Source organism: Columba livia, chromosome 2, assembly GCF_036013475.1.
Source record: "Columba livia isolate bColLiv1 breed racing homer chromosome 2, bColLiv1.pat.W.v2, whole genome shotgun sequence".
NCBI lineage: Eukaryota > Metazoa > Chordata > Aves > Columbiformes > Columbidae > Columba > Columba livia.
Window position 1 is genome coordinate 69280940 of NC_088603.1, and position 19052 is coordinate 69299991.

At 41.2% G+C, this 19052-nt stretch overlaps 1 protein-coding gene across 12 annotated transcripts in view; it reads right to left on the reverse strand.

The window, feature by feature from the left end:
• The window catches only part of PHACTR1 (phosphatase and actin regulator 1), a 333399-nt gene that overhangs the window by 41334 nt on the left and 273013 nt on the right, over positions 1 to 19052 (reverse strand). For all 12 annotated transcript variants that reach the window (XM_065052406.1, XM_065052404.1, XM_065052402.1 and 9 more), the window contains 3 exons: positions 18451 to 18775; positions 11213 to 11421; positions 9531 to 9687 (listed from right to left, as the gene is read on the reverse strand). In XM_065052406.1, the coding sequence (XP_064908478.1) occupies positions 9531 to 9687; positions 11213 to 11421; positions 18451 to 18775 (691 nt within the window). The remainder of the gene's footprint in view (positions 1 to 9530; positions 9688 to 11212; positions 11422 to 18450; positions 18776 to 19052) is intronic.

Consider the following 19052-nt stretch of genomic DNA (forward strand, 5'->3'; position numbering starts at 1 on the left):
CTTGCTCATTTAGCAAATACAATATATTGAATGTTTATTTTATTAAATACTGATGAACCATTAGTTCTGCTGCCTCCTGAATTCAGGAATGTCAGTGAAGAACCGGTTTCCTGAATTTACCTCGGTGCTAAAGTGCTTTCCCTGCACTTTGCTGGTTTGAAAATTATTTATCATCAGAAAGGCAAGCAATGAATATTACAGGTTGCATACTTAGAGATACATTGATGTGGTCTAGTACACATGAGAACACTCCCACTTCATTAATATTATTAACATAAATGGTAATTATACATGGTCAAATCTGAGGCTAAGGACTTAGTTTTGATCCCCACATATGGTTTGTGTAGTGCTTATGAATCCCAGTGCACTGAAACATGAGCATAGTTCTCATCTGCGTTTGCCTTGGACCAGTTGTAACTTTTGTACCCGTATGCAAAAAAGATCCCTGTTCATCTCTAATTGATCCTTGTGTTAACACTATGTCTTAGGGAAAATGTGCAAAATTCAAACCTTATATAATTGTATTGGGTATAATGGTAAGTATATTCACTTTCTTGGTATATTTGTCCAAAAGACATTTAATCCCACATATAATGAACATATATACATGAAATCCTATTTACTACAGGGCCAACTTCAAGAAGTCACCTCTGTTTGCTCACATACTATGCCGGCATATGAACCTTGTGTGTTTCTGGACATAGATGACGATGCACACAAGTTAGACATTTCTCTAGCAGTCCTGCTTGTGCTCACAGTAATAGTCACGGAGCACATATATGAGCACATATATATTCAAGAGCTAATTTGAGTCAGGATAAAAAAATTGTTTTATGTGTTTGACTTCTTTACAAGGATTACCTATGTTAATCTGCACTTGTCAAATAGGCCATAATACACTTAAGGGGAAAAAAATCTGCAAACTTTAACTTCTGAGACAGGTTAAATACTTTGCTCAAAAAGCAATTTCTCTATTTTACAATCATCAGCTTATGAAGTGAAATTCATTCCTCCTAGTCTGCTTCTTCTATCTACTTGTACTACCATTTGATCTGTTTCCGCTACAGAAATTACAAGGTCATCCACTCTGAGCAACTGTTGTGCTTGTGATTAACTCCTTACAATCAGCAGACACAAAACATTAAGATTTATGGCTAGAGTTTTTCAAGATGGAAATTTATGAGCTAGTTCTTAATGGAGCTGGCCTAAACTTGTCAGCATTAACCAGCAAGAGGAAAAACAAACAAACCACCTTTGTTTTCTCTTTTAAAGCCAGAACGTAACATTTTGAATGAGTTACTTCTTAGCTTGTGTTTGTTTCACCTGCTTTTATTAATATTTGTCATTCTTTTAGTCAGAAGAGAGCACTGTGTGGACTCCACACAGCATCTTGTTTACTGGAGAAATAAAAGACTACTTTGATTACTGACATATGTTATTTCATTACTGCCACAAGCTTGCATTATATCACCATGAATTATTTTGCCCAGCAGAGAAATGTGGCTTCCTCTGAGGTAAAAGCTGACAGTGGTTTGACAACTAAAAGCAACACTGCAATCAATTTGGGGCAGGAAATGGAGGATACCACACCCCCCTGAAACTGGAAAGGAAACTAAGGTAGACTAAATATATTTGTCTCGGCTGCGCTGACAGCACGAGTTAGGACTCAAAAACACAGAGTGCGTCAGGGGGCTGAAGAGAATGGGAAGCATGAAGGGGAAATGGTAACCCCATAATGTATTCTGCCTCGGCTTCTGCAGAGAAAGGATGGGAGAAACAGATGCTGCAACGACAGCATGGGGAGACACGCTCTGCTTCCATGAGAGCTGGCAACGGGAGCAGTGTCAGACCCCAGGAATAACAAATGCCCTCCTCGACTGGCGACATCTCTGATTGAAATGAACTTTTGACACGGGGCGAACACTTTCCATTTCATCAGTGGCCACACAAGTGCCTCTGGGGAGGACTTGCCCTCAAATGCTGCTTCCTGCTGCCTCCTGCCCACCATTAGGAGCATTCCTCTCCTCTGCATGACATTCCTCCTCCTTCATAGTAACACAAATAAATGATCTCTGCACATTTGCAGCCCCACCTTCTAACACACAGAGACATATCTGCCCAAGGACAGATTATATCCACTCTGCTTTCACACATATCAAAATATCTGCTGGCCCTGGTTGAGTGAAACTGGTGGTGTCAGGGATTCATGCCATCCCGAGGTGGAGCTGAAACAGAGGAGAGGTCACCCTGCCAGGACCCATCTAGAGCACAGGTCAAGGACACTGTTCATCTCACAAACAAGGGAGCACGTAGAGGCGATGTACCTTGCGGTGACATTACCCGCTGTCACCTCCCCTTTCCCTTGATTGCTCCATTGACCTTTTGCCATAGCAAATTACTCAGATGAAGCAAATTCATACTGTTAGTGGTTGAAACGCATATCAAAACAATGGTAACAGCATAATTTGTGATGTTAGACTTGTCCTTTTCTGTGATGGATGATGATACTAGCTATGAAAACTCCTAATATAAGGAGACAAGTCCAAACCGTGCTCAGAAATTAGAATCCTTATCCTACTCAAACACAGAGTTAGGCATCTGAAGAGATCCTGATATCTGGGTGGTTTTTTGAAAGCACACAAACTTTGCTGTCAAAGAGCGTTTGTCAACTATTGGAATTTTCAAAAGTTCATAGGTACATATGTACACTTAGAGACCCCAACAAACCTTAAAACAAACAAACAAACAAACACAAAATTAAATAAATATATATATATATATATATGTATTTGTGTGTGTGTGTTTATTTCAGTGGCTTGCCTCAGGTCAGAAAGCCCATGGAAAACGCAGCCTTCCCTGAGCATTTTAACTACAAAGCCACCCTTCCTTTCAGCACAACAGAGCTCACCAGGACATCAGTCACAGAAAAGAGGGCTGACAAGGGCCTTGAGAGCCCATCTCCCATCCGTACCCATGCATGGAATCCAGATCAGTTCTGCTCAGAGTATTTACTCCTGGCGGTTGAGCCCAGATGTGTAATGATAACTTGGTTTCAGCTTGTCACCCATAGATAATCACATGCTTTCTCTGCCTTTCTCCTGATGGTAAAGGCAATTTAGGTAGCTCCCTTGGGGTTTCTCACAAATGTGCAGCTCCCTCACAAAGCTAAACTAAAAGGGGAAAAAATGCCATTTTCCCTAGGTATCATCACGGCTAAAACCCAGGCTCAGCCTTTTGCGGCTTCTTTCGATCACCCCCATTCATGCATCTAGCGCTGTCACATCGTCCCCTCTAATCCAGGATTTAGATGAGCTTGTTTACTACAATCCCATTTTCCGTGTAATTTATCCCCAGCACCCAACATGTGAAGAGGCAGGCTCCACACACGTGGGCAGGCGATGCCACTGGGGATGAGCTCTGCTTTAGGCACTTGCTCTTTCCTCATTAGTGGAAGCTAACAATAAGTGTGAGAATTGCAGACGTCAGAGCTAATTAGGAAGAAATTGTCTCACATTACCCAACAAAACGAGGTTTGTGAATAAAGCCTAATTCTGCTGCCTGCCCATTCTTTTTGTCCCTACATGACTCGGAGGTGGGGAAGGCACAAAATGGTCTCCACGGCGCTGGGTGGGGAACGGCCATGAGGAGATTCAGCCATCTTGCTGCCATCCTCTGGCTGAATAAACTCTCCCTTCAGTGGGACTGCAGTGCTGTTTAAATAATTAACCACTTCAAAAAGCTGAATCTGCTCTCACAGCCTAATTTTTTAGTGAATAAAAATGATGACTTCAGACTTCTCAGTCCCCTCCAGGCCTCTGAAGGAATGGCTGTACATTTTAATGACTGTGCAAACCTTGCAGACTGAACCTTTCTCAGCACTGGTAATACCTCTGTCACCTTTATGGTGATGCTGAATGTGCAATCCTTTTCCCAAACTGTCCAATTTTTCTACTCTTCTTTCTGTTTACAAACATACTCTATTGCTCTTTCTCCTGACTACTCTCCCTTATGCAGAGGGACACACAGACAGCTAGCACCTAATGTAAACAAGTCCAAAAACCTTAAGACATTTTAAAAATCAATGGCAATTTTTATATCTGTGGGAATTCACAAAGTTCATCTCATCACAGGATTTCTCTTTCTAGGCAGTATTTTTCAGTACAGCTGAGGAAGACGTAGTATTGATCAGGGAATGGGTAGAGTAGATTACCTTTCTGATCAACGCAGTAGGCGACCAACATCTGTCAAACCTGCCACACCATAACAAAGATTTATGACTTTTCATGCTGCATTTCTCAGTCACAGACGTCTTGGTACTATTTCCAAAGCATCAATGGGACTATAAATGCATATAGCAGGTGTGTATGTCCGTATCTCACGCATACATATTTGCAGCCATATGCACACAGACAGTGTCTCTATGATCTGTTTTCAGACTTCCTATCCTTTGCCTCATGATACTTGCAGTATATTGTTTATATTGCTTCAGATCAAGATTTTCTGCTGGCTGGTGTAAGGACAGGACCCCATAACATACTGCAGTGAATAAATCCAGGGCTATACAATAAACAAGGCAGAGCACTACTGTATACCTGACAGAGGAGCTTGCCATTGATTCACTGCTTTAAAGCCAGCAGAACACATACAGTGACACACTCACAGGATTCAGTCAGGCAACGGGATGCCCACCTCTCAAAGTCATAAGAGAGACAAAAGGTAGTGCATGGACACTGCAAGAAGTTACTTCCTTTTTTATTTGTTTCCAATTTAATTATTTTCTATTTAATTATTTAGTTAATGTGCAGAGGGCAACCCCCAACCCCATCTCTCTTTGCATTCACACTGGGCATGGCCTTGGGTTAAACACGACTCCTACAACCAACAGCTTTTGGCAATGGCACAGCACGGGCTGCAAAATCGTGTTGGGCTGCCTGTGGCACGTGTCAGTGATGGGCAGAGGTTCTCTGACACACACCGCTCGGCTGTGGACAGCCTTTATGTATCTCACCTGCCTTGTGCCCTGCAGCCAGCCCGCCCTCTTCCCTGAGGTGGCCAGGAGTGTACTGCTGAGATGGACATGATGCTGACCAGTGATAATACCGTGAATACTGAGAAGTCGCCTTAACATGGATTATTAGTAACATGATACTAATAATTCTGGATTACCAGACTTCCTGTATGATTAGATCATCCTATTCTAGCAGGTGAGAAAAGCCATGATGGAAGCAATTCAGGGAAAAAAGATGAGGACACTGCCAAGCATTCTTGAAAAGCAGTGGACCAACATCTCAGCTTCAGTACTGCTATATCTAACCGCTAATGAGCACCTTCACTAGAGTTGGGGGCTAAAAGACTCAGAAAAGACTTGAGTGCTTTAGAAAGCCACTCTCATAGGAAGCATGGCAGATCAGCCATAGTCTAAAAACACACGTTGTCTCAAGATATTGGAAAGACTGTGAAAGACATGCAAAGAAACCAGGTCTTCCCAGTCTGAGGGAGTGTAAAGTCCTCAGAACAGTCTGGTGCAGTGTATAGCTATACAGAACTATATAGATACTTTTTTTTTTCTAAAGGGATTTCACACTTACTAAATAATATGTTGATCAAAGAACTCTGTGTGGTCTCTTATGACCACCATTTTGATTCTTTGTGGAAACAGAAGTGCAAAGACCAGCACTGAAACACCCATCTCAGTACCAGGGGACAGGCCCTCAGTCTCTGGGAGACCTGCAGTTCTGCTGTGCATCACCCATTAGTGCCATTCCTCCTCCTCATCAGGGGCTCCTGATGGGCCATGTCTTTATCTTTGCCCGTGGGAGAACCTCCAACCTCAGATCCAGAGCCTGAGTCCTTGCTTCATAGTCACAGCCCAGATTTGCCCAACTCTGCTCACCCTGATAGCCATGGAAAGCAAAATCTAGATCCTCCTGCCCCCTGCTCCAGCCTGAATAATTGGGCAAGCAGTGCTTTGCAGTACATCCAACACAGCCAGGGAGGCAGGCAGAAGCCTGTCTTTTCCCTCTGCTTGTAAACTTTCAGAGTCCTAGTTTTCCTCCTGTTTTCTCCTTTCTGTCTTATGGTCACTTATACACACTTATTGAGCAGCTGTGAAGCTGTGCAGGCACTAGAGGAGGAATTTGGGAGAAGCTGAGCAGGCAGGAAAAAAACCCAACATACCCACTGAAGAGATTTACTTAGCACAGAAGGTCTGCATTTCAGAGTAGAAGTTAATGGAGTTGTAAGGGGTTTTAGCAGCCAAGAACAAGGCCTCTAGCATTCATTTCCTATCCTCAAGTCACATGCGGTTATGAGATGAAGTTCTGCATCTTAATTCACTATTTTTGCTTCTTACTTCATACTAGGTATCACATTTTGGAGTCATCCTTTCTGGTTTGGTTAGAGGAGGAGGTTGTCTAATTAGTTGCTGTAATTGCTGCGTAAGGACTGCCAGGAAATAGTCTATGGGGCAGTGGCCTGTTCATGTGGCTGAAATTCATGTCACATGGGATATCCTTACTTGGCTAGGACATATTTTGCCATCTTGGGCAAAAAGCTCCATTTTTGCTTGGGTCGACATTTGCTGAGCCTTGACACAGGGTGCACACCAGCGAAGCACTAAATTCATGTGAAGTGTTGATGACAGGCACAAAGGTGTTAATTTGTCTCATGGCTGAGGTAATATTCAGGTGTGTGGTGGGCCAGATTCTGCTGTAAAATGCGGTCTCTGCAGCCTCACCCATACAGCTGGCGTGGTGTAAGCCCAGGCACTATTCCCCCAGCATGGGAAACAGGCAACATGGTGAAGTCTGCTGTGGAGTCTCTCTACCAGTTGGCAGATGCAATAATAAAGTCATAACGATTTTCTGGGACTAATTTGAGGTTCAGAGGTTCTAAGCTACATTTCAACACAACAGGAAAAAACAGTTCTGAGCCAAACCGATTCCTGGTGCAACTCTACTAAGGCTGGAGAAACTACACTTGGCATGATTTTGGTCCCACACAATATGTCAATGGTCAGTCTCTCAATATGCCTGGCTATAAGCATCTTTAAAAATGATATTCTCTTTATAGTACTAAATTCTGATCTGCCAAATGTGGCAGCCAATGAGCTCTTCCAAGCTAAATACTATGAGGATTATGCATAAATACTCAAGTATCCTAATCAGCCTCTTGGTGAAAATTCATTGATCCATTACAGACAGTAACTATCTGCTCAAGTTTTTATTCTGCATTTTTTACTTCTGTAAGTAATATATGCGATTTCATTGGCTGGCTATTTTGAACCACAGGGGATCATTGGTAGAACAGTACAAATCCCTCTGAAATCCAAAATTGCCAGCTGCAATTATAGTCTGCATCTAGCATCTTCTCTAAGGACTATAAATGCTTCACTACTTTAATTTTGCTTGGCATTTGCATTACTGTGTGACAATTACTGAGTAATGGCAAAGGATGGATTCAGTAATGAAGTCTGGACAGTAAAAAAATACTGTCCAAATTGAAATATTTTCTCTATTTTAATCTGTGCACATGGATACATCACATTCAGATACAAAGCACTGGTAAGACAGCCATCCTCCTTTTTTGCTGCTGAAGTGTCGGTGGCTTTTTGCATATTACAAACAAGAAAAGTTGTTTTCTCCTCATAGTTCCTGATGGTTTTTAACTGTTCAAAAGGATGAGATACTAAATTGTAAATGCTAGCAATTAAAAGGTCAGACTGGCAACTATATTACTCCAGATAAGGCTTTTGAAACTCTACCAATTTTAGTGATGTTACACTGGTATAAAATGGGAACAAAACAGCAGTGGCTCAGCTATTTCTTGAGCTTGTAATATACACAGTTTTAATTATTGGAACTATTTCTAATTGCCCCTAAATCATAGCTATATTAGAAGACAAGGTCAAGCATTATACCTCAGACTGAATGAGTACAGATGTAATTGGAGAAACAAACAACAATACTGTGAGAATATGGGGCTGACACAGGAAAGGTTCTGGGTATTGACAAAATTAGTTTCCCTTGTTAAAGAGAGATATGCTGAAGAAACAGTCTTTAAAGGGGAAAAAACAGGTATTGGAGAGGTGAGATACAAAATGTTTACAATAAAAATCACCTGGGGCACAGTGAGCTCTGCAGAGTCACTGTTTGCAAATGATACTATTTACCTTCATCAGACAGAGCTGTAAACTTCTGAGAGACCTAAGGCAAATGTGCAACGCAGTGGAAATGCTGTTCAATGTCATTGCAAAGTCAAGCAGTGCACAGTCAGATAGTCTAAGAGACAAAAAATTCAACTTTTCCCATGCTTCAAAAGGGTTCAACTTTAATCATTTGAGCACTGGGACCTTGCCATCATGTGCTGCTCTTTGGGACCTTGAACTCCATGTGCAGCTGCAGTCTAACAAGGTGTTAGGGTGAATGAAGACTGGACTGAAAAATTACAGTGCCAGCAACAGTGCAGCACCACCTTGCAAGCTTTGGGCAGCACTGCTGAGGCCCTTCAGTGAGAATATAGACAATTAAACAGGTCTTGGAGTAGCATAAGCATGATCTGGCACAAAGACTTTCAAAGACAGACTGGAAAGATGTGGTCAGTTTATTCTGAAGAGGTGATAAAAGAGGCCGTGAAAAAAAAATAGAAAAAACGCTGAAAGAGGGATTTACCAGAAGCACCTGTTCTTCCCGTCCCTACAACGTGGTAGTGGTGTTCCCTCCTTATTCTTCCCATCAAAAGAAAAAAAAAAAAAAGAAAACCCAGGAGAAAATTCCCCAAAACTGGCTGGACTTCTTGTGATTTTCTCAGAATCACACTGGTGGGCAACTAACAGCATTCACCAGCTCTGCGTATCATCAAGTTGGTAACGTAACACTATTAAATTGAGTACAGAAATCATGGCTGGAACACAGGAGGTTCTTAGACATTTCTACCTGACCCCAGTTGACTATTCCTTGGCAGAAATCTTCTGCCCTGAATGGCTATCCCTCTATACCCCACACAACAGAGAAAATCAGAAGAACTACTGAGTAACACTGTTGTGAAGAAGGAAGAGTCTAGACAGGGCAAATCTGTCCGACTTGACCCAACAAAAGCATGTACTGAAGGATGTAAGTATTCTGGATCAGGAAAAGACTTAGCTACTCATGGAAGATACAGTCAGGAGAGAAAGTTACACCCTCGCCCTTTGGCCAAACTAATTGCCTATGAAATGGCACCTGTAGCTACATTTCAAAACATTATCAAAGCTGAACTTTTCCCAATGGTGCACCAAAACCAACCAAATCCACATAGTTGATGCTGATACTTTAGACAACCAAAGAACCCATAGGATATGCCAGGGAAAATGAAATAAGGTGTTGTATGGGAACTTATATTGGAACAGAAATAATGTCTACAGTCTTTTTCCTGCCACCATGGCTTTTCCTCTTGTGAACAAACAGATGTCAAGCGTTTACAGACTAAGAATAAAAACTGCATCCCACTGCATATTTCCAAAAGCAAGAGTCAGAAAAACATTTGTCTCCTACCTTGTTAACTTTGTCCCAATCTGCTGCCTGAGTTCGAGCCTTTCTTCATCAGTCTGCATGGGGAGGATGTTCTTTTCCTCCAGCTCTCGCTTGGAGGGCCTGTTGCTCAGTTTGATTGCTAAAGAGTCCTTCCTGCAGACTTTCATGGCCAGGGAGCCTGTGGGAGAGAGGAGAGGCTCTGCCAAAGGAGGTGTCATCATTTCATTCCCGAAGGCAGCAGGCAAAGAAGTACTAGCCAAGGGAGGATACTAGGCTCTCATTTACACTGGTATGGACTGTGGGAAAAGAGGTGCCAATTAACTGCACGTGCTCAATTAACCCAATCCATTTCATAATAAGGAAAAGCTGAATTTGGTAAGTATACAGGAAAAAGAAATTAAAATATTCCTTCATAGAGGGGAGTGGAGGAGAAGGGCTTGTGTCAGAATTGCTAGTAGCATTTGTAACTTTCTCTGGCACAGTGTTTCTGAACCATGTAATGGAATGAATAATTCAGCGTCAGAATATGGGCAGGCAGCAGAGCTACAGCATGTGGAAAGAGAGGTATCTCTCTGTCTTGCAATGTAATATCAAGACATCCAGGCTGGCACTATAAGGAATCAAAGTCAATCAGAAGCAGCACAGACCTCTAAGTATACTAATTGACACTGCTTCTCAGGCAGTGACAGTGGCAAGGAAACTGTGAAAACCAGTGGCCTTTCATGGCCCATACTTGCTTTCCTAGGCTTGCATCCAAAGCAGTCTGAGCAGAGAGGACAGACACAAGCAGACAAGAAGACATAAATTCCTGAGAGGTTTTGGGCTGTGGCAGGAGAGTGCAAGATAGTGCAGTTCTGCTCTGTTTCTTAGTTTAAGAGTAAAGACTGCTTAATTTCACTTGCAGTGTAAGGGAGGAATCTGAGATGAAATATGCCCAGTTTAGAAACTTCTTTGTGTGTGTTTTAAAAAGGATGTCATTTGTTTGTACTGCTTCCAGTTTTCCAAAGAAAAGAAACCCAAGGGCCTGAAACTTCAGTTCAAACTGCAGGATGACAAGCAGTTGTCATTCACAAAGTATGGTATCTTGTCTTCATGGGACAGTCTTATGATGCCACACCAAGGCAGGTGATGGGTTTCTCAGGTCAGGAAGGGGTCACAGGTCCCTCTCCAGACTGTAATTGTGATGTGGCTATCAATTACCCTCTTCTTATCTCAGCCCAATTCTCTGATCATGACCCCTTTCAAAGTACGTGTAGATTTATGATTCTGACAAGATTTTAATACTTCCTATCTATAAAAGCTCTGATTCTCTATCAGTGGCACTTATTTCATCATCCTGAAGTAACTCTGTTGAGCTGATCTTGATTTAAGACAAAGACAGGGCTTCTCTACATGACAGAAACTTGGGAAAATGAACCCAAAAATCAATTTGGAAGTGAACTAATATAAGCCAAACCCACTCATTTGAATTCTGTCTGAGTGCTACCCAGACAGGGATTCATGTGGATTAGGGAAATCACTACAAATTCATACTACGTGTTATTTTGGATTAATTTATCAGGTGTCCCCATGTAGTCAAGTCCTGAAAGATGCAAAAGCCACATTCAGGAACGAAAATTCAGAGGTCTTGTATTTCCCTTGTGTACTGAGAGTTCTGATGAAAAATCAAATAAGTGGGAAGGAAAAAATGAAATGAGTCTTACTTGTAAATAATGAGTTATCCTCATCTTCATCTTCCTCTTCCTCCTCTTCCTGTCTTGGGTAGAGGCAGGAAGAATCTTCATAGTCGGTTTCATGAGGCACATTTTCTTTATTGTCATCGCATTCGATCACAACAGTTGGCACTTGTCTCATGTCTGGAAGGCCCACAGGTCCTGTTTTTGTAACATTGTCACCTGTGTGTAAACCAGAGCTGTTGGGAAAGAAAAACAAATGAATAAACTAAAGGAAACAGCTCAATCAAAGACTGAATTGCCTCTCTCACTGTATTTAGGAAAGTAGGGGTCTTTCATCCCTTTTTGAGAAGAAATGAGGACAGAAAGTTCTTCATGACCAGGAAGATATCTAATGGGTTTAAACTGAGTACACATTAGTTTTAAGGTACAACACTCGTTAGAGCGAGGTAGGACAGTACGCAGGCAGAAACACTGGCAGCCTGGACTGAGAACAAGATCTGCAGTGAATACAGTCTCAAGGCTTGGTGGGAATGAATCTGAATTGGAGCTAAAATCATATTTCTTTTGCCACATAAAGTGCGATCCATCATTTCCTGCAGCTTACTAGGTTCAGACCTGTCGTCAGTACTGCTACCATCTAGCTCTGTTTATGTGCCAATTTCAAAGCCCTTTACCAAGGAACACATCAATCACAGAATCAGCGAATCGTTTAGGTTGGAAGACACCTTTAAGATCATCAAGTCCAGCCGTTATCTAACATTGCCAGGTCCACCACTAAACCATGTCCCCAAGAACGTCATCTATGCGTCTTTTAAACACCTCCAGGGATGGTGACTCCACCGCTTCCCTGGGCAGCCTGTTCCAATGCCTGACAACCCTTTCTGTGCAGAAATTTTTCCTAATATCCAATATATGTAGGGAAACAGGAACATGAAGAGGAGAAGATCAAAGACAAACATAAGGTGAAAGGAAAAGCCAGGAATAGAACCAAGTTTCTCAATCCATTTTTATCTAATAGCTCAAGTTGTTTGTCCAATATGAAATCAGAATGAGAGACTGGCAGGTAAAAATAATGGCTTCTCAGGTTTATTTCTGAGTCAGCAGAAACCTTGCTCTCTCTTAAGTCCCAGCAGAGGCAACAGCTGTATAAAAGATGGAGAACATTTTCCTGTCAGACACCCTCTCTATGCCAAACTCCCATTTTACTTTCCACAAGAACACAGGTGCAAAACCAGGTGTGCTGGCCAAGTTGCACTTCATGGACCCAAATTTGGGTCAGCCCTTACCAAGTGCTGAGTAGCCTCAATTCCATTGAATATATATGCCTTTTCAGAACACCAGAAGCATTGTGCACCTTGAAAAAATGTTGTATTCTTCTTTTTAGATTATTTTCTCCTGAGCCAACTTGAAACACTTCTCTTTCTTCAATGAAATAATTTTGTTAATTGCAACAATTACTCTTGCAGACTAACAATGAGACACACAACTTTACTGGATGCCTTGAAGAGAGGCACTCGATTTCCTTAGTGATAGGCTATGTTTTGTACCACAAAGTATAGAAGATTTACGAAGAATTGGCTTGTGAATTATTTTTGTATTAGACTTTGGTGAGTTTGACCTTTTTTTTTTTAAATCCTGGAAGTAGTTTTAGAATTCGTCAGCTGGATTCTCCTAACAATGCATAAATGCACTACAGTCTCTAAAATCTTTCAAATAACTTTTAAATTATCCATGTGCTTTACTGATTTTATTAACTTCATTTAAAAACATGTTTTCTCTGTAGCATATTTTTTGTGTAACTCTTTTAAAGACGAAAGGTAGGAAATGAAAAAAAAATGGCATTTCCAAGAGGAACTAAAATGCTGTGAAACTCTGTTAACATTGCTAAAAAAACCCACCCCAAACCCATAAAAACCCCTCCAATAGTGAACACAACAACTGGATAATTCACTTAATTTTAAAACAATACATACACAGAAAGTACAAGTTCACTCATTCCCTTCTGGAAGTACAAATGAAAGGAGCAAAAAGTAGTTCAGCATCCAGGAGCATTTGGTGCTTCCCTGTTCTGTGAAGGATTTATGTATGTTACAGATGAATCCGTGCCCACAGGGTAGCAGACATCAAAGTGGTTCACCCATTTAGGTTACCAAGAAGGTATCAGATGGCAACAAGATTTACAAATTACCACACCAGATCTTTATTTGAACTAGTGATCTAGAAATAGGCAGCTTCTCATCTCATTGTAATTTTTTTTGAATCATCCACTTTCTTGATAATACTACTTGCTATTTTAAGCCCCTCATTTTTCCTGGTGTTTTGTGCTCCTCTTGATTAAAATCAGCCTTTTCCACAGCATTTTGACTAAGTCAGCTGTCTAAGCAAAGCACTTGTGAAATACATGCAGTATACTTAAGAAAGACGAATCAAGGTCACTGGATATTTCCATTGTGTATCACTTCCTCTGGGTCACTAGCAAAATCCCCCACAGTCAGGTGGTCTACACCACAAAATTTTGTAGCATTATTTACCAAAAAGCACACTGTTGTTTAAAACAGTCTATTTTAAATCAACTTTGTGTTTTGCAACAAAATGAGAGAACAAAGCTACAGACAAGCAAGCACTTATTTTAAGAAGATAGATGTATCTTTACACATAGATTTGAATAATTCATAGCTGACCAGTACAAGCACTTGCAATTACTGTTGCATCACCTTTGCATGCTCAAAACAGCAAAAAAGTCACACCAGTGTAGCTTGCAATCTAGTAAGAAAATATTTAAATCAGAATTTAAGCATATGAGTGACTCATGATATAGACAAAATCGAAAAAAAAGTGAAATCCCTCCTGTAAAATCTAGTGGGGAAAAAAAATGTTCACTTCTCATCTGTCAGCCCAGGCTCTTTGATTTTGGAACAAAGAGTTACATTTTTATCAGCATGTTTTCAGATCCACAGCACATTCTTCTGTACTTATCAGTTAAAACAAAAATTTGAAAAAAACTTCAAACCACTGCATATACATTTATACAATACAGGCATATGTGTGAGAGACAGAGAGAGGAGGCAGAGCTGTAAATATTAAGTGTTTCTATCCTTAGGCAATGCTAAAGTTTAGACGTAAAGCAATTCTCACGACAAGTTTTATGGGAGATAAATGTTTTCTGACTCAAATACATTTTATAAGATTTACAAGACACTGGCAGGAACGTCTAATGCATTTCATTTCATAAATCTACAGTCTGAAGCTGAACTGGGTGTCCCAGAGGAACTGGTGTCACACACTCTCTTTTTGGACACCACGATTTTCCACGGCTCTGTCACAGCTGCAACTCCAGCTCAGGGTGAGATATTGCCACTTAACAGCTCTTTACTACAGACGCTGAGCAAACTCAGGGCTTGATTCAGTTGCCAGGTACGAGAGCCCACAGAGTAATTGAAATTAATTGTCACCTTTCCAGACAGACCGAGAACTACATGGGCAAGGCAGAAAACAAGGCTATCTCAGATCAAGAACCCGCCTCTCTAAGTCAAAATTAAAGATACATTCCAGGGGCACGAACAGGTTTCTAAAGCTCTCATTGCTGCTGTTTGTGATACATGCCTTTTTGTGCAAGGTCTTTCCACTCCAGTTCACTCAGGAGGATGAAACTTTCTGCAGATTTTGGTGGCAGGGCTTATCAGATTTTCACCAACTCTTAAAACGCATTCTTAAATGGTAAAAAAATGAGGCCAGAGTACAGAGTTTTACTTATGCTTGACTCATTTCCTTTGGGCTGAAGGGGAAAGTCATTTGCAGTAAGGCACAAATCGGCAACAGAGGTTGCAAAAAAAGGTTACATGGAAATTACACTCTTCTCTGTTTCAACTTAATCTATCATAAAGCTGGTAATTTAACAGCAAAAATAGAGGCAAACTGGTAGCACAAATGACATGTCATAATAATCACACTATGACAAGGGGCAGATTGCCCTTCTGAGAATAGGTTATGAATAGATGTTACAACTACCAGAAAATGTTTGCAATCAAAAATGTTAAGTGTGCAAATGAATTTAATGTTCTATAATGTCTGTAATAAAATTGAATAAAAAAATGCAGGAATTAACTGCCATTTTAAGTCATGAGAAAAACTGACATACCTTAAGACATTAAACTATTAATATGCAGTAGACCTAGGCAAGGCGGTAACATGCAACCGCTCCTGCAGAGGGGAATAGAGAGGTAGAGAAGCTCAGTAGCTTTCTCAAGGTCAAACAAGCAAAATAACTTCTGGCTTCCAGGCTGGTAAAGAGGGACAGCTCATTTTTCTTTGGCAAGCCTCTGGCACATTGGCAAAGCACTGATTTCAAGTATGAGTCTTAAGATGTTGTTAGACTACCCAAATTCCACAGACCTTATCTGTGAAAGCAAAAAATCCAGATTGTTAGAAGAAGGGGATGTTTTAGTCTTTGATTTTTTGTTCCCATCCATGCTCACAGTCCTGGTGGAGAGAAGAGTTGTGAGATCTAAGTTTACTGGGCAAAATGTGGAGCTGGTATGAATTGGTTAGGCATTCAGTGTACATCAATCGAGCTTAACAGAGCTGAGAAGCCTCCACTGCACCAGGACCAAAGAAACAGACACAGGCAAGAAAAAAAAATTCCCGAAGGCAAAAGAAGATAAAAAATTTAGAGCAGAAAACTCATCTGAGTTTGTCTACGTGATCCTCCCTTATTAAAAGCAAAATACTATTCTAAATAATCCCCCAAATTACCAGACTTTGCAGCATTATTACTGCAACACCATGGCAATTACTCTATAAAGTTGTAGGATTCTTTCATTGTAAAGACTAAGATCAGCAAAAATAAATGCTGCCAATGAACTTTGCATTCCCCAGAAGGTGCCTCAGAGACCTGCCAGGCTCTCTCATCTCCTCAAGATTATTGACTCAAGAGCAGTGACCCAGTACATTGTTCTCTTGGAAGGAACAGTAAAGCTCAGGACGCCCCTGGATAACTTGTGCATGCAACACATGTGAGCAGACTACTAAAGTTTAAATAGAGGAAAGCAGATCTAGGATCATTTTAGTTTTAACAGGCCCTCAAGACTTCTGGGCTGAAGTGTTCAATGACAAATACTGCAGTATAATTTCTGTTGGTTTTAATCCAGATTTTGTACAATTGAGGAAAGAGAACTACTGTCAAAAATAATAGAAAACAGTGGCATTTGGTGCAAATAATCCTTTCCCAAGTTAAATACATGTGTTTTAAAGACCTGTATAAATCTTTGAAAAAAGTTAGCAAATTTCCTAAGATCACGATGTGGCTTGAAAGAGCAATTTAAGAATTTAACAGCAAGTGTTACCTCCACAGACCTGTAAATACTTTCAAATAATTTACCTCTACATAATATGAAAATAACAATCACTGTTGCAAAGGAAACTGTCATAACCGATTTTCTCTCTTGTGAATGCAAACATTATTGATTTGTTTTGACAAGGAGAATAATTGAAGTACTCAATACTTTATTTCATGATTGAAATAATAATCAACGCAAAAAGCCTATGAAAAAATCAACTGTCTGCAATATCATGAACTAGGATTCATTTTGATTTAGAATGTGAGATATCAGTGCCACAACCTTTTCTTATTTTCTTCTGCGAAGGGAGGCAACTGCTTCATATTGGGAAATGAATCCTTGCTTATTCGGTTTTTAACAAGCAGCAGAGCTTCAGCTTCAAGTTAATAGTCAAAAACCAAACAGCATCGCCTTCTTTAGATCAGCTAAACGTATCTGCAGACGTAAACATGATGGATGTCAGGAAATTGGAGCATTTATTGCTGTGGGGCAACAGATGCCACAATGAAGTCATATTCTGAGAGATGTCACTGGGCTCAGGATAACAAAGTGCCTTCTGCACGCAGTGGTTGCCACACTGTAGGACATCCAACCTGTGTTGGGAACCTTTGGGAGACACCAGTCACCCTCTGTACTTGGAGCACCGAGCTTTGGGGTGATGCAGATGCATCTGACCAGCCCTGCTGGCAAAGTGAGAGGTAACTGGGTCGTCACTGCACATAGCGGGGGCTGTGGATGCTCTTCCCAATCCTACTGCTACAGACCTTTTACTGATGGGACGTGGAACCTCCCTCACAGCCCAAAGTGTTCTCCCCCAGCAGAGAATTCCCCCATGCTGCAGAAACATTAGTGCTCTGATGTAACTGCGGAGGTCTTGTTATCCTGATACTAAAACAAGCTGACAGTGTAGGACAGCCCTGACTTGGTTTTCAAGCAATAAGGAGAATCTGCCATCCCTAATTGACTTATTCTTAACCATGTGTTATACCAAAGGTAACATTATCACAATGAGGCATGGGGGCAAATCATTAGGCATTTTGTCTGTCAGACCAAATATTTTAGCTTCTTGTCTAACAGAAGGATGATCTGATGCTCCTAGAACAAGCTGGCCTCAAACCTGCCCTTGGTACTAAATAGAACATGTCATTTTTTGGACTACCTTCCCTGTTCTGGGACTTGCTCAATTTTGCAAAGCTTGCTGATCTTGCAGTCTAGGAGGACAGCTTGCATTTATACAACATGCTTCACTTACTCAGACTATTCGAAGCAGCATTCAGAGATACCCAGAAGTGACAGCAATAGAAAACAGCCCCAAGGTGGGTAGGGCTCTTCTGATCACATGTATAACCTTCCGTCAGATGCAAATAGCTAAGATGGTAGCTGCTGTGAAATGGGTCACTTACTTACTTTAAGATCAAACGCATAATTTAAATTAATTGAAATAATTGAAATAGTATATTAGAACCCCACTGAGTGACTTGTAAGAAGTCCTTATAGCTTGTTTCAAGCTAATTGGTAATACTTATCAGTATGGTTGAGTGGCACATTTGATTTCTTTTTCTTTTTTTTTTTTTTTCTGAATTTTCTACTTCCTTCCCCCCACCCCTGCCTTTCTTTTTTTGGCAATCTTCACATAAGCAGAGCTTTGCAGCTATGCACTCTGCAGTATATATTGCAAGCTAGGCAGGTCCTATTGACATCTTCTCCATTGGCTGTATTATGTACCTCCTTGAGCAGGGCAATGGAGTTCAGAAAATCTGGTCTTTTTCTCCTTTCTGCCACAAACTTGTCAAACAAGCCTGGAAAGGCTTTTTCTCTCTCTGTGGCTGTATTCAAGTACTATCAACATAACTCAAGTGGTGATATTGATGCTGAGATTAAGAGGAAACAGTGCACAACGACAGGTAATTTAAGCAGTTGATCCATTACCTTTCTAGCCTCTGCATGGTCATGGCTAGCGTTTTGTTCAGTTCCTCTATCATCCGGCACCCTGAGGGGTGAATGGGCAACGTGCTGGAGCCAGAAGGCAGGTGCTGGCTGTGGCCGCTGTACTGGAGCTGGTGAGCTGCCAACTGGGATGGCAGGACAGTGTGATGGTGCTGGGTCAAAGGCTGCTGGGAGCTCTTCTGCGTGGAATAGGATGAGAGAGAGAGGTCTGGCCCCCCTAAAGGCATGCAAATCATGACTTTCTTTGGAGGTAGTGGAGGCGACAGTTTAACTGGCATACAAGGCAGTTTCACAGGAGCGCCAGGATCTAAAACAGAAGAAAGAGAGGCCCTGGTGTTAATTCTCATGCCAGAAAGATGGAGATCAGAGTATCTGCCTGGGTGGGCAGGTACTGAGCTTGCTAGTGGAGGCAGAAGTGTGTGCACCCCTTCCCTGCTGTGACAGACAACTCTGCATCGTGTGTGCTTAGCATGCTCTTCAGAAAAAATACCATTGTTTTGCAGCACTTCTGAGCCTCACAAAAAATATCCCAGGGCTGTGCATGCCCCTTAATAAGCACGTTAAGCAATGCTTAACAAGGCTTT